General features: G+C 45.0%; 1 protein-coding gene across 2 annotated transcripts in view; it reads right to left on the bottom strand.

Moving 5' to 3' along the window:
• The window catches only part of PLPP1 (phospholipid phosphatase 1), a 147,457-nt gene that overhangs the window by 99,594 nt on the left and 22,736 nt on the right, over positions 1 to 25,127 (bottom strand). Inside the window, exon 2 of one of the 2 annotated variants that reach the window (XM_068249226.1) lies at positions 15,520 to 15,674. The exons of the other annotated variant lie outside the window; for it this stretch is intronic. Coding sequence (XP_068105327.1) covers positions 15,520 to 15,674 — 155 coding nt within the window. The remainder of the gene's footprint in view (positions 1 to 15,519; positions 15,675 to 25,127) is intronic. 2 annotated transcript variants of the gene reach the window in all.

Genomic DNA, 25,127 nt, shown 5'->3' with positions numbered 1-25,127 from the left:
AGGGGCAGCAGTCAGTGCATCTGAGGGAGTGTGCAGAGGAGAAGAGTGTCAGCACTAGATACAGCCAGGAGCCTACAAAGGTTGCAGAGGGGCTAGGTAGTGTGCTCTTATTAGTAGTTGATCCAATGGAAAACAAAGAATCGAGCAAGGCACAGCTTGACTATAAAAGTCCGTTTATGCAGGCTGGGCAGATACAGTGGCATAAGCGTTGAGGGTGACAAACGAGCCCGACAGCAGTTTTGCTCTTGCAAGCTCTTCGTCAGAGGCTGTAAACTGGTTTACAGTCTCTGATGAAATGCTTGCAAGTGCAAAACAGCTGTCAGGCTCGTTTGTCACCCCCATCATTTATGCCACTGTATCTGCCCAGGCTACATTAAAGGGCTTTTATAGGCAAGCTGTGCATTGCTATCTTTGTTTTTCACTGCATCTGAGGGAGTAATGCTGCATAGTGTGCAGCCTTACTGCCACTCAGGCATGCAGTGACCCACTACACGGTCACACTTCCAGGAGGGTGTAGCCATGCTAAGCAAGTCCTACCAGAGCTACATACACATTTTAGGATTCTCATGAAAACTGATAACAGTAATCACAGTCCTATCTAGGCCATAACATTTAATGAAACTAATAACTGCATTGCAAGGTGCACATATCAGATCTCTCTTCCAGAGCATTGCACAATGCAGAGGAGCGGTGCCGGGTGACTTCTCTGCACTCCAGCTGCTCTCCCTCAATGCTGGCAGCTGCGTGTGGAAGGCTCAGCATTCCAGCAGCCATTTTAAATCAATCAAATCTATTTTTATATTGGACAGAGAGAGATGTTCTCCAGCTGATAATGCACCCCAGAGAAGAAAGATTCCTACCGATGCCTGGCGAAGACTGCAGAATAAATTTTCCTTTAAAGGAAACCTGGGAGCGAGTTATGCAGACGGCCTCATCAGTATTACATGAGTTACCGACCAGGAACAAGCATCCAGACACCAACCGATTGGCACACTGAAGCAGCTGAATTAGCAAGATGGTGACATAACATCTAGTGTACTTTAGAGAGATAGTACAGGGAATTTTTGTGGGTTCCAAGCACCGCTCCACTTTGAGCAGAACAGAGTTGGTTGATTCAGTGCCAGCATTATCAGCCATGGGCTTGGCTAAACCGTCATTATCTCCTGGATTGGGTTATCTGCAGGATTAGCTAGATTTAGCTCCCACAGCTGAAACAGGCAAAGGAAGGCAAGCATCAGGGCTGGAACCCACTAGAGCAATTTGAGCGTTTAGGAAGCGCTTTAAATTGCTAGAGCTTTCCCGAAATGCTCTGCCAATGTAAACAAATGTAACAAATTCCACAACAGCGATTAAGATTAGGAAAATCGCAGGACATGCATCATGTTGGGAGCCTTTGCGCTTCAATGTAAAGCATTGAAGCGCTGGCAAATGTAATTTTTGCACACATTAGCAGAGAGCAAACAAAGGCTTCCATCGACAAGGGGGGGTGGGTAGATAAAACACTGAGCTTCAGATAGTTTACAGGAGTCACAGATGCTATCTTCACACATTCCCATGAACAAATAATGGGCAGCAAGAAGAGGATGGGGTAACATGGCAACTCCTATAGCTATTAAAAAAATGTGTGTGTGGGAAGGAGGGGGGGGGGGGGGGGAGTGGAGTTTGTTTCCCTCTAAGTGACAAGACAATATACTCTGTACAGCTATGTGGTAAAAAAAAAATACTAAGTAATGTGCAGAGTGCTCTCACTGTGTACCTGGGTCAGGCACAATGGGGCCCAGGGAAAAATGGGCCCCTATATTTTAGCACTTCAGGGCAGTAACGTTTTTCTTCACATCCTGATCTATGACTTGGGGAAGCCCGGGACCTCAGAGCCAATTGTTCAGTTTACCTGAATGGAAGCACCAGAACTAGCCAGGGTTGTGCTCCTAGGGGGCTTGTGTTTCACTTCCAGTTAACAATGTTGTAATAGAAGCGGTATTTTCATTCGTAAACTAATCCTAAATATGTTATTTTATTCCTTTTAAACACAAGGGAAGGTGAGAGAATTTTTTTTTAAAGCACTCCTAAGATGTGCGTGGGTACTGAGTAACATGGTCACTTAGAGAACGGAACATGTCAGGAGGAGAAACTTTGCCCTAGAAAGGTGTCTAATTAAAGCTTTGCATCATCTAAAAATATTCCAACTGGAGTCAAAGTAAACTATAATGCTATAATTATGTTCCACATGCAAATGCATGATAAGCCCTGCTTATGGTAATCTTGTGTTTGCTCATACAAGTCAAGCCTCGTGCACACATACGAGGCATGTTGTCTGGCAGAGATTAGGACTCAATCCCTCGGGCAACACTGCAGGCTGTACAGATGCATCGCTAGCCTGCAGACAGGGGAAGGGATGACGAAGTGGAGCACAAGTGACATCGCGCAGCAGCGAGTGGTGAGAACAATGCTATTAGTACAAATCTCAGCCTATGAGATGCAAGAATCAGCAAGTGCCAGTGTTAACAACCCTCCCACATAAATCATTAAACATCAGAAGCTCCACCCCCCCAGCTGTCCAAAGTTTTTCCAGAGGGAGGGCCACGGCAAGGCAAGGCAGGTGGGGAGTGGCCATGGAGATTCAAAACAATTTAGAAAGAACCTGGCACAGCGGTTTAGCCGGGGGAGGGGAGGGCGAGTTCATAACCCTAGCACCCGTTGATCCTTGCAGCATAAGAACAGTGTTTTACACTACAGGTTTTCTAATTAACTTGGTACTCTTCAATTTGTAGTATGAATTTGCATGCAGGAAAAATGCATGTGATTTTGACATGTGTGAACTCCTCCCTGAGTTAACAAGGGATGGGCACAATTTACAACTCAAGCCAGTAGCGTAGCAATAGGGTAAGTTGAGGTTGCAACCACACTAGGGGCACCTGGACCAGAGGGGCCCCGCTAAAGGCCCTCCATTCACCTCATTAACTTTTCAATTGTGCTATGCTGGTAATGAACACCTCTATATGTGCAATGAATAGCGGTAAACCGGTTTCGGTACTCTGATTACACCTCTGACACTGCAGCTGTCCTTGGTAGGGTTTGGGGCTCCATATTACAAGTGTAACTGGGGCTCCAAGCTCCTTAGTTAAGCCAGTGACTCAAGCCCAAGTCTCAGTCTATCCACATACATACACACAAGGCAAGGATTTTATAGGATTTCAATGGTTGAAGGCCAGCGCATTGCAACATGCCTTTCCATTGATCTACAAAGGGAGAACCACATCTGCCCCGCAGAATCATGTGTATGTGTTTTATGATTGCAAAATAAACAGGCTCTGCACTGCCATTTAGAAGAGCCTAGCTGGAGAGAGGTGTCACAATGCATTCTGGCTGCACCCTATACACTTGCTTTGTCTGAACAAACACGCTCCCATCTCACACACGTCCTATTGTGCAGCACAAGCGTTCATTATGCATCCAGTGACGTCATGGCATTCTGTAACACATCCACAAGCACCCAAATTTAGGCTCCCAGCCCATACTTAGAATGTTCAATCTGTCGCCCTCCTAAATCAGTTTGTTCCATTAACAAAGTGGAAAATGTGAGTCATCCATGTTTTGTTTTTACACATTAATACTATTAGACAGTAAAGCACATGGAAAAAAAAAAAAAGATACAAAAGAAAAAAAAACAAACAAAAAAAAAAACCTTCACACCCTAAAAATGACAGGAACAACAATGAAAGGAAACACCCAGTGAAAAAAAACAAAACCTCCATGTGAAATCATGGGTATTTTGTGGCAAAGCTAGCTCTTGAATCAGGTGCAGGTTATCCCTCAATCACAGAACTCCTTATAAACTGTGCAGTGGTTGGCTTTGACTGATTGGGCAGTTAACAAGTAGCACACCTACTCACAATAGAAAAGAGTAATGCTAGGTACACACCATACAATTTTCTATTAAGGTGGCCATACACTGGTCGATTTGGCATCAGATCAACCAACAGATAGATCCCTCTGTGATCGAATCTGATCAGAGAGGGATCGTATGGCTGCCTTTACTGCAAACAGATTGTGAATAGATTTCAGCATTAAATCGATTCACCATCTGTAAAGCTGCCGCCGCCCCCCCTGCATACATTACCTGATCCGCCCGGTCTCCGCTGCCTTCTTCTCCATGCTTAGCTCCAGCTTCACTTCACAACCGGGAATGTTTAAGCAGTAGAGGGCGCTCTACTGTTTAAACTTCCTGTCGGGACAGGAAGAAGTGAAGCCTGCCGGAACCCAGTGGAGAAGGAGCAGCGGTGACAGCGGGGACACGTGCCGGCGGAGCAGGTAATGTATTGCCGCTAGAGTCGGTCATTCGAACGCCGCTGTCGATGCAATCTCGACCCGCCGGCGAACGAGCGAAATCTTCCACACGGGACGAGAATGATCGATTTTGGACGGAAATCGATCATTCGGTCAGCGTTTGTGCAACGATTTTACAGCGGGAAAATAGTTAGGTTTAAGGGACCCCGTAAGATTTACCTGCCAGATAGATTTTTTTTTTGGGGGGGGGGGGGAAATAAAAAAAAAAAACCTAACAACTATCTGGCAGGTAAATCTGAGGGCTCGTTTCCACTATCGCGAATCCGCATGCGTCCAACGCATGCGGATTCGCACATGTAATGCAAGTGGATGGGCCTGTTTCCACTTTAGCGTTGTTGAGGTGCGTTTTTTTCAGCGGTGAAAAAAATGCACAAAAGAGCCGCAGAATTCGCCTGCGAGTGGAATGCATGCGAATCGCATGCAATGTATTTAATAGGGAAATCACATGCGGCTTTGTCATGCGTTTTTTTGTCACGAATTCGCATAGGTACGAATGTAAATTCACACAGGCAGTGACATGGTAAAAAAAAAAAAAAAAAAAAAAACATCGCATATACCCTCACCTATGCGTCAAAAACCGCACGGGGAATCGCATCCGCATGAGATTTCATCAGCGGTGGAATCCAGGCGATTCTGCACCGCAATAGTGGAAACGAGCCCTAACAGAAAAAAAAATTAATTGTATGGTGTGTACCTAGCATTATATAAAGAGCACCATGGCATTCCCTCTGGCAAAGTATGACTTTCACCTTACTCAAAGTGGGCTAAAACTCTGACACAACAAACAATAAAAATAGGTGTCCTTCCTACTTTTTATTACCCAGTCAGTTATATTTGCTTTTGTGAATAAGTAATATTGCCCGTTTACAAATTATAAATTCCCAAAGTACAGTTTACCCCCCCCCCCTTTTTCTTTATAGGGTATATTAAGCATTACCTCAGAGTAGGCTGCAAAACAAGGTAGCCATACACTGGATGATTTGCCATCAGATTCGACCAACAGATAGATCCCTCTCTGATCGAATCTGATCAGAGGGATCGTATGGCTACCTTTACTGCAAACAGATTGTGAACCGATTTCAGCCTGAAACCGTTCACAAATCTGTGGTGGTACTGCTGCCGCCGCTCCCCCCCCCCCCAGCATACATTACCTGCTCCGCCGGCGCGACTGCCCCCGGTAACCGCTGCTCCGTCTCCGCTCTGGTCTCCAGGTCCGGAATGCTTTACTTAAACAGTAGAGCGCCCTCTACTGTTTAAACTTCCTGCCGGGCAGGAGGAAGTGAAGCATGCCGGACCTGGAGAACAGAGCGAAGACGGAGCAGCGGTGACTGGGGGCAGTCGCGCCGGCGGAGCAGGTAATGTATTGCCGCTCTATTGCGTCGGTCGTCTGGCACTCGAACGCCGCTAGCGAAGCGCTCCCTTCCCGCGGGCGATCGACGGGATCGGACGAAATGGATCGAAATTCGGCGTGTAGCGGGAACGATGTGACAGCAGATTTGATCCCAGTGATCGAATCCACTGTCGATCTGGCGGGAATCGGCCTAGTGTATGGCCAGCTTAACTTTTGTGTTCTCTCTATCTATCTATCTATCTATCTGGTGGTTGTATGTCTGAGGGTATGGTAAGAATGTGGAGTTGGTGGCCTGATCAACCACCATTAGTCTGCTGTTTTTTATAGTTGTAATAGGTGTGTGTCATTTTTTGATAAATAAAATTATATTTTAAGAAAAAAAAAAATGTACTACTCGTGGTAGTTCTCTGTTGCTTGGTGTATAGGTCTTACTTTTTGGTCTCCTGCAAGTATTACAAGTATCCAAATGGGAAGTTCAGCTTTTCCCTGGAAGTCAGTTGCCGCCCCTCCCACCTCAGTCAGTAACATGGAGTCCCACCCACTTTTCCATTCTCTCTCCTGGGTAGAGTGTACAGGGGGCTGCTGTGTGGAAGTTGAGAAAGCAGTGTTCAGTATCTGGGGCAAAGCCAAACTTCCTTCATTCTAGAGGGTAAAGTGGGTACAGTTTACCAGTGCGCTACAGGAAATAGGTCACACATATAAAATAAGTGTTTTCAAGCGATTATATAAAAATAAATCGCCGTGGAAATTTGGGCCTTAGAAATAGCTGCTAGTAGAACATCTGTAAAATTATAGCCCCATAGACGCTCATGTTAAGACCAAGTATAAACGGAGCTGCCTGCTATACAAACAGAAGTGTTTCCGACTGTCCAGGACAAACATTTCAGTAGCCAATTTCCATCCAGAATTAAAATGAACCTTGCTGGTAAACGGAGCTTTCCTGCTCTTTGAAGAACAAATTCCCAGACAGCAGGGGTTAAATGCTTCTGGATATCGGCTTCAATGACTTAACCACTTGAGGACCGTGGGCTTTACCCCCCTTAAGGACCAGGCACTTTTTTTCCATTCAGACCACTGCAGCTTTCACGGTTTATTGCTCGCTCATACAACCTACCACCTAAATAAATTTTGGCTCTTTTTCTTGTCACTAATAAAGCTTTCTTTTGGTGCCATTTGATTGCTGCTGCGATTTTTACTTTTTATTATATTCATCAAAAAAGACATGAATTTTGGCAAAAAAATGATTTTTTTAACTTTCTGTGCTGACATTTTTCAAATAAAGTAAAATTTCTGTATACATGCAGCACGAAAAATGTGGACAAACATGTTTTTGATTTAAAAAAAAAAAAAACCCATTCAGTGTATATTTATTGGTTTGGGTAAAAGTTATAGCATTTACAAACTATGGTGCAAAAAGTGAATTTTCCCATTTTCAAGCATCTATGACTTTTCTGACCCCCTGTCATGTTTCATGAGGGGCTAGAATTCCAGGATAGTATAAATACCCCCCAAATGACCCCATTTTGGAAAGAAGACATCGCAAAGTATTCACTGAGAGGCATAGTGAGTTCATAGAAGATATTATTTTTTGTCACAAGTAAGCGGAAAATGACACTTTGTGACAAAAAAACAACAAAAAAAAAGTTTCCATTTCTTCTAACTTGCGACAAAAAAAAAATAAAAAAAAAAATCTGCCACGGACTCACCATGCCCCTCTCTGAATACCTTGAAGTGTCTACTTTCCAAAATGGGGTCATTTGTGGGGTGCGTTTACTGTCCTCACATTTTGGGGGTGCTAATTTGTAAGCACCCCTGTAAAGCCTAAAGGTGCTCATTGGACTTTGGGCCCCTTAGCGCAGTTAGGCTGCAAAAAAGTGCCACACATGTGGTATTGCCGTACTCAGTAGAAGTAGTATAATGTGTTTTGGGGTGTATTTTTACACATACCGATGCTGGATGGGAGAAATATCTCTGTAAATGACAATTTTTTAATTTTTTTTTTTTTTTTTTTTTTTTTTTTTTACACACAATTGTCCATTTACAGAGATCTTTCTCCCACTCAGCATGGGTATGTGTAAAAATACACCCCAAAACACATTATACTACTTCTCCCGAGTACGGCGATACCACGTGTGGCACTTTTTTGCACCCTAACTGCGCTAAGGGGTCCAAAGTCCAATGAGTACCTTTAGGATTTCACAGGTCATTTTGAGAAATTTCGTTTCAAGACTACTCCTCACGGTTTAGGGCCCCTAAAATGCCAGGACAGTATAGGAACCCCACAAATGACCCCATTTTAGAAAGAAGACACCCCAAGGTATTCCGTTAGGTGTATGGCGAGTTCATAGAAGATTTTATTTTTTGTCACAAGTTAGTGAAAAATGACACTTTGTGAAAAAAAAAAATAATAAAAATCAATTTCCGCTAACTTTTGACAAAAAATAAAATCTTCTATGAACTCATCATACACCTAATAGAATATATTGGGGTGTCTTTTTTCTAAAATGGGGTCACTTGTGGGGTTCCTATACCGCCCTGGCATTTTACGGGCCCAAAACCGTGAGTAGTCTGGAAACCAAATGTCTCAAAATGACTGTTCAGGGGTATAAGCATCTGCAAATTTTGATGACAGGTGGTGTAGGAGGGGGCGAATTTTGTGGAACCGGTCATAGGCAGGGTGGCCTTTTAGATGACAGGTTGTATTGGGCCTGATCTGATGGATAGGAGTGCTAGGGGGGTGACAGGAGGTGATTGATGGGTGTCTCAGGGGGTGGTTAGAGGGGAAAATAGATGCAATCAATGCACTGGGGAGGTGATCGGAAGGGGGTCTGAGGGGGATCTGAGGGTTTGGCCGAGTGATCAGGAGCCCACACGGGGCAAATTAGGGCCTGATCTGATGGGTAGGTGTGCTAGGGGGTGACAGGAGGTAATTGATGGGTGTCTCAAGGTGTGATTAGAGGGGGGAATAGATGCAAGCAATGCACTGGCGAGGTGATCAGGGCTGGGGTCTGAGGGCGTTCTGAGGGTGTGGGCGGGTGATTGAGTGCCCTAGGGGCAGATAGGGGTCTAATCTGATGGATAGCAGTGACAGGGGGTGATTGATGGGTAATTAGTGGGTGTTTGGAGGAGAGAACAGATGTGAACAATGCACTTGGGAGGTGATCTGACGTCGGATCTGCGGGCGATCTATTGGTGGGTGGGTGATCAGATTGCCCGCAAGGGGCAGGTTAGGGGCTGATTGATGGGTGGCAGTGACAGGGGGTGATTGATGGGTGGCAGTGACAGGGGGTGATTGATGGGTGATTGACAGGTGATCAGTGGGTTATTACAGGGAAGAACAGATGTAACTAATGCACTGGCGAATTGATGAGGGGGGGGTCTGAGGGCAATCTGAGCGTGTAGGCGGGTGATTGGGTGCCCGCAAGGGGCAGATTAGGGTCTGATCTGATGGGTAACAGTGACAGGTGGTGATAGGGGGTGATTGATGGGTAATTAGTGGGTGTTTAGGGTAGAGAACAGATGTAAACACTGCACTTGGGAGGTGATCTGACGTCGGATCTGCGGGCGATCTATTGGTGTGGGTGGGTGATCAGATTGCCCGCAAGGGGCAGGTTAGGGGCTGATTGATGGGTGCCAGTGACAGGGGGTGATTGATGGGTGATTGACAGGTGATCAGGGGGATAGAGGTATACAGTACACAAGGGGGGGGGGGTGATCAGGAGTCCCCAGGGGGCAGTTTAAGGTTAAACGCGATCGCTCCGCCCATGCCCCTAAAAGGACCGCCACCTCTGTGGGTGAGCTGGTCCTTGCGGGCTCCACTTCCCGGCCGCCCCTGTGCGTTAGGCGGTCGGGAAGTGGTTAATCTTGTGAAATATACAGTCAAATATTTTTCCTATCTAGTATGCAAAAGGGCAACAAATAATATTTGGAAACAAGTATTTAGACACCAACAACTTAGAAAGTTGCCATAGCTCAGGAAAGACAGCGATTTGAATAGAAATAGGACTGTGTACCTTTAACTAAAATTATCCCAAGATCATAAACAAACTGCAGGAGGAGTTTCAAACTATGTATATGTTACGGCCAGAACCCGAAGTCTGGCCACTTTGGGTTCTGGCCGGTCAAAACGCGAAGTGGCCGGCTGCTGCGGCCAATGTACAAAATGCTCCTCCATGTCGGACTTTGGCCGGCCAGAACGCATTCTAACTACATGTGGCCGGCCAAGTCCCGAAGCTCACCTAAGTACTGCTGTGCCGCTGTCCCCCGCTCTGAGTTCAGTCCCGCTGTCCGCCGCTCCATGTCCCACTGTCCCCCGCTGATGTCCCGCTGGCCCCTGTTCTCTGTTCGAGGACCTTCTGTGAGGACCCAGGGCTGCCTATATGCTGCCGGTGTTCCGACGTGATACCGGCTGCAGCTCATTTCACTGCCGCCTTCCTTCCCCAACTTCTCCCTGCGGTGTCCCTGCTGCCGCCTTGGCGTATTCCTCCTCACACCTCTCCTCTCCTGCAGGGACCCGGGGCTGGCCTGTATGCTGCCGGTGTTCCGACGCGATAACCTACACGTCGAATTTGCCTACATCCACTATCAAACGTATAGCAGGAGGATTAGGGTTAGGGTTGGGGGAGGGGAAGGGATAGTAAAAGTCTATGGGATGTAGGTTAGTTCGACGTGTAGGATAAAGTGTTGGAGCACCGGCTGCAGCTGATACCACCTCCGCCCTCAGCTCTCCACGCTGAATTCTTGCACAAGGTAAAAGGAAAACAGAGAGAAGCACCCTGTATGTATTTAGCCTGTCTGATTCCCCCTCCTCTGTCACTAATCATAAGCCCCCCAACAAAGCTTCCGCAGCCATGCACAGCCCCCCAGCAAAGCACCCGCAGCCATACACAGCCCCCCCAGCAAAGCACCCGCAGCCATGCACAGCCCCCCAGCAAAGCACCGCAGCCATGCACAGCCCCCCAGCAAAGCACCCACCACAGCCATGCACAGCCCCCCAGCAAAGCATCCGCAGCCATGCACAGCCCCCCAGCAAACCACCCACAGCCATGCAAAGTGCCCAGCAAAGCAAAGCACCCAGAAAAGCCCCCCAGCCATGCAAAGCACTCCCCAGCCATGCATCCCCCCTCATCTGTGACTAATCACCACTGTAATTTGATCTGTACCCTGTGTCACCTGACTGCCACAGCAGAGAAGCTAATTTAAAAGCACAGTATGTTAACAATATGACTGCTCCAAAGAAAGCAGGATGTAGACGCACTGCAAATTTATTGCAGGATTTGTATCAGCTGTAACTAAGAAATGCTTTTCTTTAAAAAAAGATTATTATGCTGTATCTGTAACTAAGAAATGCTTTTCTTTAAAAAAAAAATATTATTATGCTGTATCTTTCAGAGCACAGAGGAAGTTCTGAGTGCCATTCATGGTGCTGGACAGGACCCGGGATGTTCTGGGATTTGTGCGTTTTGGACTTTGGCCGACTGGCTTTAGCCGTTTCTAGAACTGAGGATACAAAATATAGGTAAAAGGCTGCGCATCCCTGACCCAAGCGTACGAGAGAGAACGGCGCCGGAGACTTGGGCGCAGGACACAGCCAGTATATGGCTAATTCTGCTGCCGCACAAGTCTGGCCGTGTTAATTACTATTCCCCCTCCAGGCCGACATGGATAGTGGGGGAATGAAATAATTCGGCTTCCAGCAATAGCTGGAAGCCGAATTATTGTTTTAAAAGCAACTTCAGATCCGTCTTCTGACGGCGCTGAAGTTACTCCATGTGCCTGCGATAGCCGTAGTTCCTATTACGGCCTATGGTGGCGCCGGCTGCGCCCAAGTCTCCTGCGCTGCTGCGCCCAAGTCTCCAGCGCTGGATTTACCGTGTTCGTGACCCAATACTGTACAATTGAATGGTTAATCGCTGTGGCGCACACCGCCCCCCCTGGACTAAAATGTATGCCCGCATCCAAACAATGCAATACTGGTCTATGGAGAAATTTTAGCTTCCATCATAGTTTTGCATGCAAAAATATAGATATACTGGACATCTGCACCAACGTTGAGGTAAATCTCCAGAGCAGATGTCCTAACACTAAACTGACCTAAGTTAAAAGCAAATGTCTTTACCCTGGCAGCTGCTATGCTAAAATGTGTAACTTACATTCAATACAGACAGCAGGAAACAAAGCAAGCGCTCACCAATATGGGCCGCATCTGAATGACTCACCACCTCATATGCACCGCTTAAATAGCTCAAATACACACTCAGCAATCAGACAGATGCAAAACATATGCAAAACTAAACTAAATACTTACCATGCAAAACAGGATAGCACAATGGGTGCTGCTAGCCTGGTAGTTACAGAACTGTGGATACAAAATATAGGTAAAAGGCTGCGCATCCCTGACCCAATACTGTACAATTGAATGGTTAATCGCTGTGGCGCACACCGCCCCCCCTGGACTAAAATGTACGCCCGTACACCCATTGTGCTATCCTGTTTTGCATGGTAAGTATTTAGTTTAGTTTTGCATATGTTTTGCATCTGTCTGATTGCTGAGTGTGTATTTGAGCTATTTAAGCAGTGCATATGAGGGGGTGAGTCATTCAGATGCGGCCCATATTGGTGAGCGCTTGCTTTGTTTCCTGCCGTTTCTAGAACTGGCTGGCCAATGTCAGAAATTCCCGGCATTTTGGACTTTGGCCGACGTCAAATCGGCCAGTTCTAGAAACGGCCGGCCAATTCTAGAATTGGCCGATTTCTGGTTTTGGCCATAACATATATAAGGTCAGACTACTATATCAAGCTTAGCCTGCAGCACAAACTAAATATTGGCAGTGTTCCAGTTGCCATAGACTTCAGTCACCAAGTCAATACATAACAGAAATAGAATCAAAGAGGAAAGAAAAAAAAAAAAAAATCTAGTCATGGTTTTAAATTTAATAGCTGGTAAAAATAAACCTACTGCACAAAATCAGTGTCCAACAGATTTCAGTATAGCTATGCACATGGAAAGTTGTTCCCGACATTCACTATTAAGTATAAAAATGTAGTCTTGAGAGACTCGCACACCTACCAGATTGAATAATTCAAGGTAGATTTACTGTACTGGTAAAAGACACCACCTCTGGCAACACCTGGTACACACTAAACAATTTCCTTTCAGATATATGGGTCGAATAGATCATTTCCAACAGTTCGGATCTGATGGTTTTCCTGATCGATTTTCCAATCACTTCTATACAAAAATCGATCAGAAAAATGATCGGAAATCAGATCAGACCTGTTGGAAATTATCTATTCGACCCATCTGAAGGGAAAAAGTCTGGTGTGTACCAGGCATAAGAGACCAGTGTTTGAATCTTGGCTGCAGCAGTTTATTCAGCAAGGAGTACTTGGGCAAGACATTCTAATGCTCCAGAGTGGCCTGAGTGCGCCCCTAGTGGCTGCAGCTCTCAAGCGCTTTGAGTCAGACAAGAGAAAAGCGCTATACAAATATTTTTTATTATTTTTTCCTTTTGAAATTAAGTTTCTGATGGTTGAAGATGCAGAGCGGATCAGTCAAAAACAGTCTTATCAGTCTGCTGACTGCTTGTATTCACGTGCAACTGTCGGAAGAACTACAGCACCGAGGGAGGGCCTGACGGACCAGTCGTTTGAAAAAGTACGGCGTGTGTACGCACCTTAAAGTGAACCTCCGGACTAAAAATCGACTCAGCAGCACTGAAAAGGCTTGGTGTTTCTTTAACAGTTTCACAGCATCAGAAATTTGTTTCTCTTATACAAGCCTCATTTTTAGCTGCACAGAAGAAAACTGCCCGGGCTTTTTTCCCCTAATGCTGTGCAAAGCATGATGGGATTTCTGCTGATATTGTTCTCGTTCTGCTGTTTTGGTGCAATTTTTTTTTTTTTAACATTTTTAATTTGACAATTGAAGCCTAGCGTGTGCAGCTGGGAGGGGTTATCAGGACAAAGGACAGTTGGAACTGTGTCTTCTGCTCCTTGTCACCTCCTTTCAACCAAAAAGATGGCTGCCCCCATGACAAAGATGGCAGCCCCCATGAATCACAAACATTTGCCTGTTCTTTTAAAACAGGGTGGGTAAGAGATTATATTACCTAACTATTCTAATTAGCATAACTAATGTAACTTGATGACAGTATGTTTGTTTAAGTTCCCCTTTAACAAGTATCTGGTCTATATATCTTAGATAGTTTACACAGAAAATCTAGCTGCAAACAGCTTCAACAATATATGATTATTTCTTCCTGTGATACGACAGCAGCCATATTCTACATGTCATTTCATACATGCAAGCTGCTCTCCATCTGCACCCCTCAGCCTGTGAAAACTAGTCTCCTCTCCGCCCCCTCGCCTCTGAAATCTCTGGCTGGTAACGCCTCCTCCACCAGGAAAAGACTACCGCCCCAGACTGAGCTCCCATGAGCACTTGCGAGACTCAGAATGCCTAGGCGCTGAAGGAGCTGTGGGCGAGGCTTGCTTAGTTTATAGGGAATTAGGGTATTAAAACAAAAACAAATATTTGGCTTGAGGAATGCCCTATAAACTATATGTAAGGGGCACAATTATGCAAGGAGTAAAAGTTCATCTCGTATCCACTTTAAGGCCCATAACACAAGTTAGATTTAAGTCTGTGAGGCTGCCGATAACTGCCATTGCTGATAATCCTGCGTGTGTAGAGCAGCCCCAGACCGCTGCCTGCCCAGTTATTGCCAGGCCAATCAATTCAGCAGAGTAATTGTAAATATTTTTGTTCTCTCCGCATGAACTCAAATATGTGCCACTCCATCCGCCCTCTGTACTGTGCACTGCAACAGAACAGGTCGTCAGTATGTATTCGGACTACGTGTCTACAGCCTTGACCCAGCGATGTCGCCCAAGGGATCAGGTCCTGATACTCGTCAGGCGAAATCTAGGGGACTACTTCAAATATAGATTTTAACTTCTGTGTTTTGCATCACTGGAGCTTAAAAAGGAACCAGAGGTGTGATACCTATGGGGACTGCAATACCAACAAACAATACCAGGTGCCTGGCAGTCCTGCTGATCTTTCTGGTCTGTAGGTTCTAAATCATACACCTGAAACAAGCATGCAGCTAATCTTGTCAGATTTGTCAGTCATCTGATCTGCAGGCTTCTTCAGGATCTGTGGCTTAAATTACCAGAGGCAGATGATCAGCAGACAGTCAATGTGCATTATTTACAAGGAAATAAACATGTCAGCCTCCATATCCATCTCACCTTCTGTTACCTTTAAAGGGATCCTGACGTAAGAAGTATATGAAGGCTGCCATACTTATTTCCTTTTAAACAATACCAGTTCCCTAGCTGTCCGGTTGATCCTCTGCCTCCAATACTTTTAGCCATGAACCCTGAACAAGCATGCAGCAGATCATGGGTTTGACATTGTCAGATCTGACAAGATTAGCTGCATGCTTGTTTCTGGTGCGATTCAAACACTACTGGAGCAAAATAGATCAGCAAGGCTGCCTGACTAATGATATTGTTTAATGGGAAATAAATATGTCAGCCTCCATTTACCTCTTGCTTCAGGTTCCCTTTGAACTTTCACACATTTTCTTCTCCAAGGAAGCAACATGGATGTGATAACGCTGTGGCAGTCACCTTCACAGACTATGTGTAAAGTGGGCATTCTACTGTCAAACAATAACACTTTTTTTCTGAAAGGCCAAAAGGTTCAAAGCTGATTGGATGAGTCTACAGGTTCAGCCACACTTGGGCTCCTCAGCATGGTTACAGACAAGCTGTGATATCTGTCCGCATTGCCTGGAGACGGAGCTACTTACTGAGCATATGGGCACAGTGAAGCCTACTGTGTAGAGTACAGTAGAGGTGACGGTACTGGTATGGAAGGGATAGTTGATGCTGTCGTCATTACAGAAAAACCCTCTCTGATACGGCTTATTTGTGACCAACTTTAAAACGCCCAGAGGAAGGCCGGCTGTAAGGGGAAAGGGAGAAAAGAAAAAATTAAGACGTTCGATCCAGCGATACTAGAGGAAAGAATACAATGTCCACTGGGGAGAGCAAGGAGGGAAACCCATGCAGGGGAGGAAAATTCAAGGTATTCCATCCAACATCAGAATGGTTATCAGTGATTGTGGTAGATTTGTGCAATAGCGATTACATAACTCACAAAGCATTGTTTGAGTGATCTCAAGCGCATGTGACATTTACTCTGCAATATGATCTCAGTTGTGTAAGTGTCTCAAATTTCTAGGAAAAAGAAACACTGGACTTATTTTCCAAGGCCTTAAAGAGAACCTGTCAGGTTTCACAATGGATGCAAGCCAAAGCTGTTGATTTGAGATGAGTTCGTAGGTAGAATCTTTTATTTATACAGAATCACACAGAGCAGGGGTGGACAGTACCTGGCGGGGTATCGGCTGATGCCAGATACATGTGCTTGACGGTTGCTTTAGTAACTGGCCCGAAAAAGCGCTAACCTCATGTACATGATAGAATACTTACCGATTCTGGCGGTGTCCGTGCACCACTCCCGGCGTGTCACAGTAACGCCATGAGCTGTGCACGGACGCCGGAAGCCAATAGGAGCGTCAGGAAGTTGGCCGAGGCTTGGTAAGTATTTTATGGCCAGCACCCCCCCCCCCCCCCCCCAAAAAAAAAAAAACACCCCAAGGAAGCAGTCCCAGTTATCCATTCAGGCATGGCAGTTAGTTGGGACTACAGTTTGCCCGAGTTCCAGATAACGGGGACTTTGCTGTGTTAAATTCTGTAAGCCAGTCTGACCGATATATAAGCTAGAAGGAAATCTTTAGGAAATCAGTTATAGAGAATCTTTAAAGTCAGGCATCATCTCCTGGCTACCAGGTTTCAGAGTATTTGTCTAGCCCCGACACTAAGGGCCAATTCACACTTAGAAATGCAAAACGCTGGTGATTTTTGCAGGAGTGATTTTTCCACGATTTCATGCGGGAAAAAGAAAACGGAAAAAAAAAAAAATAAAATCACTGAACACTGTGGCGATTTTCCCACAAACGCGTTTATTGCTTCTATAGCACTGAAACGCGATCGCCTGGAAATCGCCTGAAAATGGTGCAGGCTACGCGTTTGGAGTTTTTGGGCGATTTGCGCAAATCGCCCAAGTAAGAACGGGCCCATAGGGTTTCATTACACTGGTGCTTTTAAAAAGCGCTTGCGTTTGAGCGTTTTGCCGAAATCACGGCAAATCGCTCTAGTGTGAATGGGCCCTAACGGACTGATCTATCAAGAGAGAGGCAATGAAAATGGAGAGTTAGAGTAGCACGGACTACGAGTAACCAAATTAGAATGAATGTTTTATAAAGCAGATTAAACCTATTTGGTCACTCAGAGCTTCTGTTCCAACACGGCTACAGTTTTCTTTGGCTCAGTCTGTATAAATGAGCATCTTCCGCTTTCATTTGGCATCAGTGACCACGGCTTTTAGCTCTTCCCCACCTTCACAAGAAACTGTTAAAGTGGACCTGAACTCTTGCACAGAATAGGGGAGGGGGGGGGGGAATTATGTACTGTAATCATAAATGCCAGACTTAAAAGGTGGTTTTTCAGTTCTGATTTAGGGAGCGTTCAACACTTGTGTGGTGATCCCAATGCATGGTAGCCTGCCATGGGATCACCGCACCAATCAGTATTTTAATTGACCTCGCGTCAGAGTGCGCCAACAGTCATATGCATAGACCCGCCCTTGTTCAATGATGCACACCCTACTGTACAGGAGGTATGTCGCAGGGATTCCCGTCAGTCCGCGCCTGCACCTTGCGATCCGTTGCCATAGACTTGCATTACTAAATAATCCGTGCAGTGGGCACAGATCACATGGTAAGACATGGTTGACTATGCTGCAATTTACCTACTTCCCATTCAGTGCATCGCATTAATTTAAAAGTGTCCATAGAATTTCATTAACTTAGCGGCCTCTTGCGGTAAAAAAATAGAGGCTCTTAAACAGGTCTATGGTTGGACCAGTCTTAAATTTGGCTAATGCCCACTTTGATAAGATCCCCCAATGCTCACACCCCTTTCTCCCATGGTGACCCGCACAGCCTGAAAGACCATATAACAAGTGTGGCCATCATAATTCCCTCACCAATAAATGTGTATCACACGCTATTTGGAAGTTGGACACCTGTAAAATACTCCCTGACCACTTGCCCCTTTGGTGTAAGCAAATTTCTGGCAGGGAAGCAACTGAGGCAGAGATAACCCTTCAGTGTCTGCAACAGATGTCAAACTTTATTCTGTAAGATGGCAGCCGCCATAAATCAGAGACTGTAGGTGCAGCAAGTAGAAGAACATCTTACCTATCCTAATGGCACTTTATTAAAAGAGCTAAAATAATGTGGCAACGGAGAGCAGTGTTATTTGCACACCTCTCACATCCAATCAAGTCAAGTAGAATTACATTGTTTGGCAGTTTGAAGTGTATAATTTAGTAAAACCCCTCCCCCACCCCCCTCCACTGGCCGCATAGTTATTAAAAACCCAGTCTTGTGTTCTAATCTAACAATAGGCCTCAGCTTTTAGATTTACATTTCAGGATTGGAATGAACCTTGAATTTTATTTTTTTTTAGCCAGCGATCTGAGAAGTGGGAAATGACAGGCGTCTGGTTTACAATAACAGAGCTGGTGACATGCAGAGAGCCAGGAAAGGTTATATTCAGCCTCTAATCAGGAAATAAAGAAGACAGGAGGACAGACAAGGTATAGAGCGGAAAACCACAGGGGATACGGAGGAAATCACGCTTTATCACACCCAACAAAATAAACTAAGATAAAGGAATTGGTGGGACACAGAAAAAGAAAAACTAACAATACTACAGGTACTCACCAAACCCACAGAGCATATCTCCAACCTGCGATAACAGGAATAGAAGAGCTGCCAATGTTTTTCTACACTGCAGCTACTTCCTAGGCAGTCATGCTTATTCCACAGTCAGACACCAACAAAATATTAATGTCTGGGACTTACTAAACAGGACATGCATCTACCAAAGTGATGACACTCTGCGTTACCCCGTGGCAGAGGCCCGCAACATGTCCCATCTTAACATGGCTGCAGCCACACTCAGATGTGACTCCACCTGACCAGCACGCTAGCAAGCGTTTAGCCAATGCTGGAGAGCAGCTGAAAGACAGCGAATTCACCACCTTTCAGCTGCCCATCTTAAAGAAGCCTTAAGGTGGCCATATACTGGTCGATTTGCCATCAGATCGACCAACAGATAGATCCCTCTCTGATCGCATCTGATCAGAGAGGGATTGTATGGCTGCCTTTACTGCAAACAGATTGTGAATCGATTTCAGCATGAAACCGATCACAATCTGTGGAGCTGTCGCCGCCCCCCGCCAGCTATACATTACCAGCTCTGGCCGGCGCGAGTCCCCCTCTGTCCCCGCCGCTCCGGGTTCCGGCTGGCTTCACTTCTTTTTGTCCAGGGGAGTTTAAACAGTAGAGGGCGCTCTACTGTTTAAACTTCCTGTCGGGACAGGAAGTAAGTGAAGCCAGCCAGAACCCGGAACCCAGCGGAGAAGGAGCAGCGGGGACAGATACGCGCCGGCGGAGCAGGTAATGTATTTCCACTAGCGTCAGTCATCGGCATTCGAACGCCGCTATCGACGCACTCCTGACCCGTCGGCAATCGAGTGAAATCTTCCGCACGGACCAATCGATGAGAACGATTGATTTCAGATGAAAATCGATCGTTCTGTCAGCGTTTGAGGAATCATTTCACAGCAGATTCGATCACAGTGATCGAATCTGCTGTATATCGGCAGGAAAATCGTTAGGTATATGGGCCCCTTTAGTGAGTGATCCCACTTGAGAGATGCGATTTATTAAAAAAAAAAAAAAAATCCCATTAAAGCATTACATTAGCAAGAGCATTGCAAATCACAAGTGCTTCGAAAGGGTCTGCTAGTGGGTCCCAGGCCTAATGGCAGCTCCAGTATTTTTACCATCAAAGGTTAAACAAAAAGGTTCTCTGTTATACCTGTACGATGTAAGGCCACATATGTGTACAGAAGGATCCGCAACCAAACAGAGGTAGAATCGCTGGTTTTTTATTCAAAGATTCCACATGACAGATGCAGTGAATTCACAAGGTTCAACTGACGCGTGTCGGGCTTACAATCTGCCCTTAGTCATAGTTGAACCTTGTGAATTCACTGCATCTGTCATGTGGAATCTTTGAATAAAAAACCAGCGATTCTACCTCTGTTTGGTTGCGGATCCTTCTGTACATATTTATGGATTGGCCTGGCTTCCCTGATCCTGCACCCAGTGGCTGAACTGGTAGGGGGTTTGAGCGTTTTTGCTTACTTGGATTTGTAAGGCCACATACACACATCAGACCATAGTCTTTTGAAAATGAAAGATCACAGACCAATTTTACCCCCTTCCATGTAGTATGAGAGCCATACCTACAGTCTTTTCTATGGAGCTGAACTCCCCATCAGAAAAAAATCTTTGCAAGATGCTGCACACAAAGATGCTGTACACATTCAAAAGATCAGTATCTGCAAAAGATCTGTTCTTGCAAAAGATCCGTCCCTGCAAAATGCATTCATAGTCTGATATCTACAGATCCTCATACACACCTTTTTTAACAGACTTCATCTGCAGATCAGACAATCATCTGCAGATCTGAAAATCCATCCTGGTGGATCTGATCTGCAGATGAATGTCTGTTAAACAAGGTGTGTATGAGGATCTGCAGATCTCATAGACTATGAATGCATTTTCCAGGAACGGATCTTTTGCAGCTACTGATCTTTTGAATGTCTACAGCATCTTGCAAAGATTTCTGTCTGATGGGGAGTCCGGCTCAATAGAATAGACTGTGTAGGTATGGCTCTCATGCTACATGGAAGGGGTAAAATTGGTCTGTGAGCTTTCATTTTCCAAAGACTATGGTCTGATGTGTGTATGAGCCTTTTGAGTTGGCCCAAAGCTGTGGACAGCAAGCAATCCTGTACAGGAAAAGAATAGAATCTGTTTGCTGTGGCCCCGATTGGTCAATTCTCATGTCAGAATGCAGCGGGCACAATGGAATTGCCCATTGTTCAGCTAAGTTAATCCGCCTTGTGTAACGCTTGTGGGGCGACGACTGTCAGTGGCTACTGTACACACGCATAATTATCAGCTTTGATCATGCGTGTGTACGTAGCTTTACTTTGCACATCATCTGTCTTAGCCAGCCATATGAAAATCCTGCACTGCAGATTAACCACTGAGTACTCGGGTCATAGGCAGCTGAAGTTTCCGACTCCCATGTTTCTTTTAAGCCCCTCCCTCTCGATGTCTCAATCTAGGTGGAGGGAAGACAGCATGAGTCATCAGAAGGGAGGGTGGATGACTGATCATGTAGAAAGAAGCAAGCAAGCAAGCTTGAGTGACCTACAGGATGTTTTCATAATGGCTGGATAAGACAGGAAACAAATATGTAAGGGCTAAGGAAAATAATTTGTGCTTTTTACTAAACACTTCCGTTAATGGATGTGAGGGCCAGTGCACACCTAAAAGAGATAGCGTAATCGCAAACGCTAGGCATTTTTAGAAGTGTTTTTTTAAACCAATTCTAGGCATGGGCCTAGCAGTTTTCTATTTATGCCTAGTGATTTTTGAAGCATTTTTGTTGTAGCAGTTTTTTTTTTTTTTTATTTCATTGCACAGTAGAGCTGGAAGTGTACAGCTTTTGTATTAAAAAAAATAAAAAAAATAAACAACAACAATAATAATAATAATAATGATGATGATAATTTTCTGTTCTAGCTCTTTTAGAGCGATTTTCCAATCGCCTCAGAAATGCTGCAGGACCCGCGCTTGGGGAAAAAACAAAAACAAAAACACATCACTCTGGTGTGATCCGTCCCATTAAAATACATTAGCCAAGCGCTTTTCAAAGCACTAGCATTTTTAAAAGCACTCTAGGTGTGCACCAGCCCTAACACTAAATTCATATGCATGGCCTCCCCAAAGTCTGACAGGGGTATTACTAAGAAGATAGAACTGCTCTGCTGAGATCCGACATGCAGCTACTGACTCCGCTGATCCTCAGCCTACATACAACCATAAGCTAAACATTACCACTCAAGGGAACGCTTCCATGCCAAGGAGGTATGGCGGGCACTCGCACAAATCCTTAACATAAACATTCCCCCTGATCCTCATTAACACTTCCCCATTCCACCAGAACCTCACAATAAAAATGTTCTGTGTGAAATAAGGCAAAAGTTTCACCATTAACAGGAAAAGGAAACTTATATACACCTTAGAGCCATATAGCCTGCGAGTACTTGGAATGCAGGAGGATATATCTGCCAGCTACTGTTTAAACAGAACCTACTGAGCATGAATATTTGGAAAGGGCCATGTGCCGGGAAGCCCAGCTCAGCATAAATTAAGCACAATTTAGTCACCTGTTAACTCTTCCTCTGCTGTGCGGAGGAATCTGGCAGGGGGCTACCAGCAAGTCCAATACACTGATTGAGGCTGTCACATACCAGGTCCAGTACCAGTAACAAACACTGATCAGGGATGATAATGCTCTGTTAGAGACAAAATACTGCCCCTTTCCTGTACCTCCTACGCAGCATTAAAGATCAGCAAGAGTGGCAGCGTATCAATATACTGCAGACACGCTATGCATTCCAGCGAATGGATGAACCTAGAGACAGACATGCATGAACCGCACCATGCTTCCCCACAGGCAGAGATGAGTTAAAAAACGGAACCTTAACTGAGAGGGATATGGATGTTTCCTTTTAAACAATACCAGTTGCTTGGCAGTCCTGCTGACCTCTTTGGCTGCAGCAGTGGCTGATTAACACACCTGAAACAAACATGCAGCTAATCCAGTCTGACTTCAGTCAGAGCACCTGATCTGCATGCTTGTTCAGGAGCGGTGGCTAAAAGTATAATGCTACATACACACATGCGACAACGATCGTTCGTTGAGAACGACGAACGAACTTTTAATTGATGAAAGAACGACCTAAGTAAAGATAGTTTTAAAAGGTGTGTAACGATCTGATCGTTAGAACGAACGTTACATCACGTAAAGCAACTATTGCGCCTGCGCATAAAAATGAGAAGTTTCACAGAGAAATAGTGAAATGCGCATGTCAAGCCTAGTACGAACGACCATTTCCAACGATGTACTACTTTTGCAAACGATCGTGATACAGCTAAGGCCCCGTTCACACTGCGCGCATTTCCAGACGCGTTTTGGAAACACGTGCAGGTGGCTGACATGCACAACAGCAGACAGTGCATAGAGTGCACTGTCTGATGTTCACAATGCATGCGTTCCGGATCTGTGCGGTCCGGGAACGCATGCTGCATGCATTTTTTTGCCAAAACGCGTGGCTGTCCCATTCACTTTTCAGTGATGGGATCAGCTGCGCAACGCATACAAACGCGGATGGCGTGCGCTCGTACGCGTTGCGTTCCACATGCTTGCCCGTCCGCGTTTGTAATGTGAACGGGGCCTTAGAACAATGACAACTCTAACATAATCCTCTTTTGGTACTTATCCGTTAGCCGGGCGCATCCTCTAGGTGGCGATAAAACTCCACCAGAGTTACATCTTTCCCTACTATCCATGTCGGCCTGGAGGGGGAATAGTAATTAGCGCCACCTGCCGGATGCGCCCGGCTAACGGATAAGTAACCCTCTTTTTTTAGAACATGATCTGTCCTTCAGCTGTTATCTTTCTTTCTTGTTGGAAAAAACGAAACAAAACAAACACCACGACCAGTTTGTGTCTGAAGCCTGCCAAAAAGTCCAGAGCTCTGTGGCCACCACCATGTCTTGCCACGACCAATCCCCAAGCCCGGTTGGCGCTGAGATGTGAGCCAGCTACAGTAACTCAGGGGTGGCCACAGAGCTCTGGAGCACTCTGCAAAGCTCCAACGTTTGCGATGGGGGCAGGGTTTAAAGAGAATGGCCATGTGAATGGTGATTTATTTACCTGCTGAATGGCTGAAACTTCTGAAATTCAGGAACTAAAAAAAGGATGTCATTCCTTACATTAAATTGTAAGTAAAAGATACCAGAAGTACTTTTTAAGGTCGGGTTTCTACTACAAGACACAAATGCAAAATGCACACGTACTTCCCTGTGCGTTTTGTAAGCTTTTTCTTTGTAGTGCATGTGCAGATCTCAATCAGTGCGCTGAAATGCCAACGCACTGAAAGGCAGTAAGCAGTACTTGGACTGAACTGGCGGAAACACCGTACCAGGATTAATATTACAAAACAAGTGCCCTCGAGATTGGCAAAATACTGGTTTTTGAAAGCTGGATTGAAATGCACAACATAGAACCTAATGCCGATTTGTGTGTGTAGCATTTTAATAATTGCCGAATATGTAAAGTGGACCTGTACTCTTGACCAGGACAGAAGAAAAACTGTGAAATGCAACCTGTATGTATTTAGAGTTTAGCCTGTCTAATTCCCCCTCATATGACTAATCACAAGTTGCCATTTGATATCACAGCTGTGTGAGCTGACTGTCACGGCAAAGCAGCTACAGTGGTGTGAAAAACTATTTGCCCCCTTCCTGATTTCTTATTCTTTTGCATGTTTGTCACACATAAATGTTTCTGCTCATCAAAAACTGTTAACTATTAGTCAAAGATAACATAATTGAACACAAAATGCAGTTTTAAATGATGGTTTTTATTATTTAGTGAGAAAAAAAAAAAACTCCAAATCTACATGGCCCTGTGTGAAAAAGTGATTGCCCCCCTTGTTAAAAAATAACTTAACTGTGGTTTATCACACCTGAGTTCAATTTCTGTAGTCACCCCCAGGCCTGATTAATGCCATGCCTGTTTCAATCAAGAAATCACTTAAAGGGAACCAGAGACGAAGCACCCTTGTGCATTTTACCATGTATATCAGTAAGAACATTAGAGAAAACACTTACCATGCTCTCTGTTTCATCCTCACTGCTAAAAGTGTCTGTTAGCAGCAGTCACAAGAATCCCAGACTGAGCAATTAAATCTGGCTTTGCTGGGAATGATTATTGCTGAGTCATTATAGCAAAGCCACAAGGGGGCAGGCTTGGGCTTGAAATAACACCACAGAAGACAGACTTAGCTATAATCTTTCTGTAGCAAAGCTAGAGGGAGCAGCCTGACTGTTCAGTCTGGGATTCTTATCAGAGGTAATAACAGTCAGATTACACAGAGAACAATGAAACAAAGGGCAGATTAGGTGTTTACTGTCATGTTCCCACTGATTTATAAAGGTAAAATACAAGAGGGTGCTTCATCTCTGGTTCTCTTTAAATAGGAGCTATCTGACACAGAGGAGTATACCAAATGCACCTCAAAAGCTAGACATCATGCCAAGATCCAAAGAAATTCAGGAACAAATGAGAACAA

The sequence above is a fragment of the Hyperolius riggenbachi genome, chromosome 1 (assembly GCF_040937935.1).
Source record: "Hyperolius riggenbachi isolate aHypRig1 chromosome 1, aHypRig1.pri, whole genome shotgun sequence".
NCBI lineage: Eukaryota > Metazoa > Chordata > Amphibia > Anura > Hyperoliidae > Hyperolius > Hyperolius riggenbachi.
The sequence above is the reverse complement of the archived record's forward strand: the minus strand, read 5'-3'. Positions and strand labels throughout refer to the sequence as shown.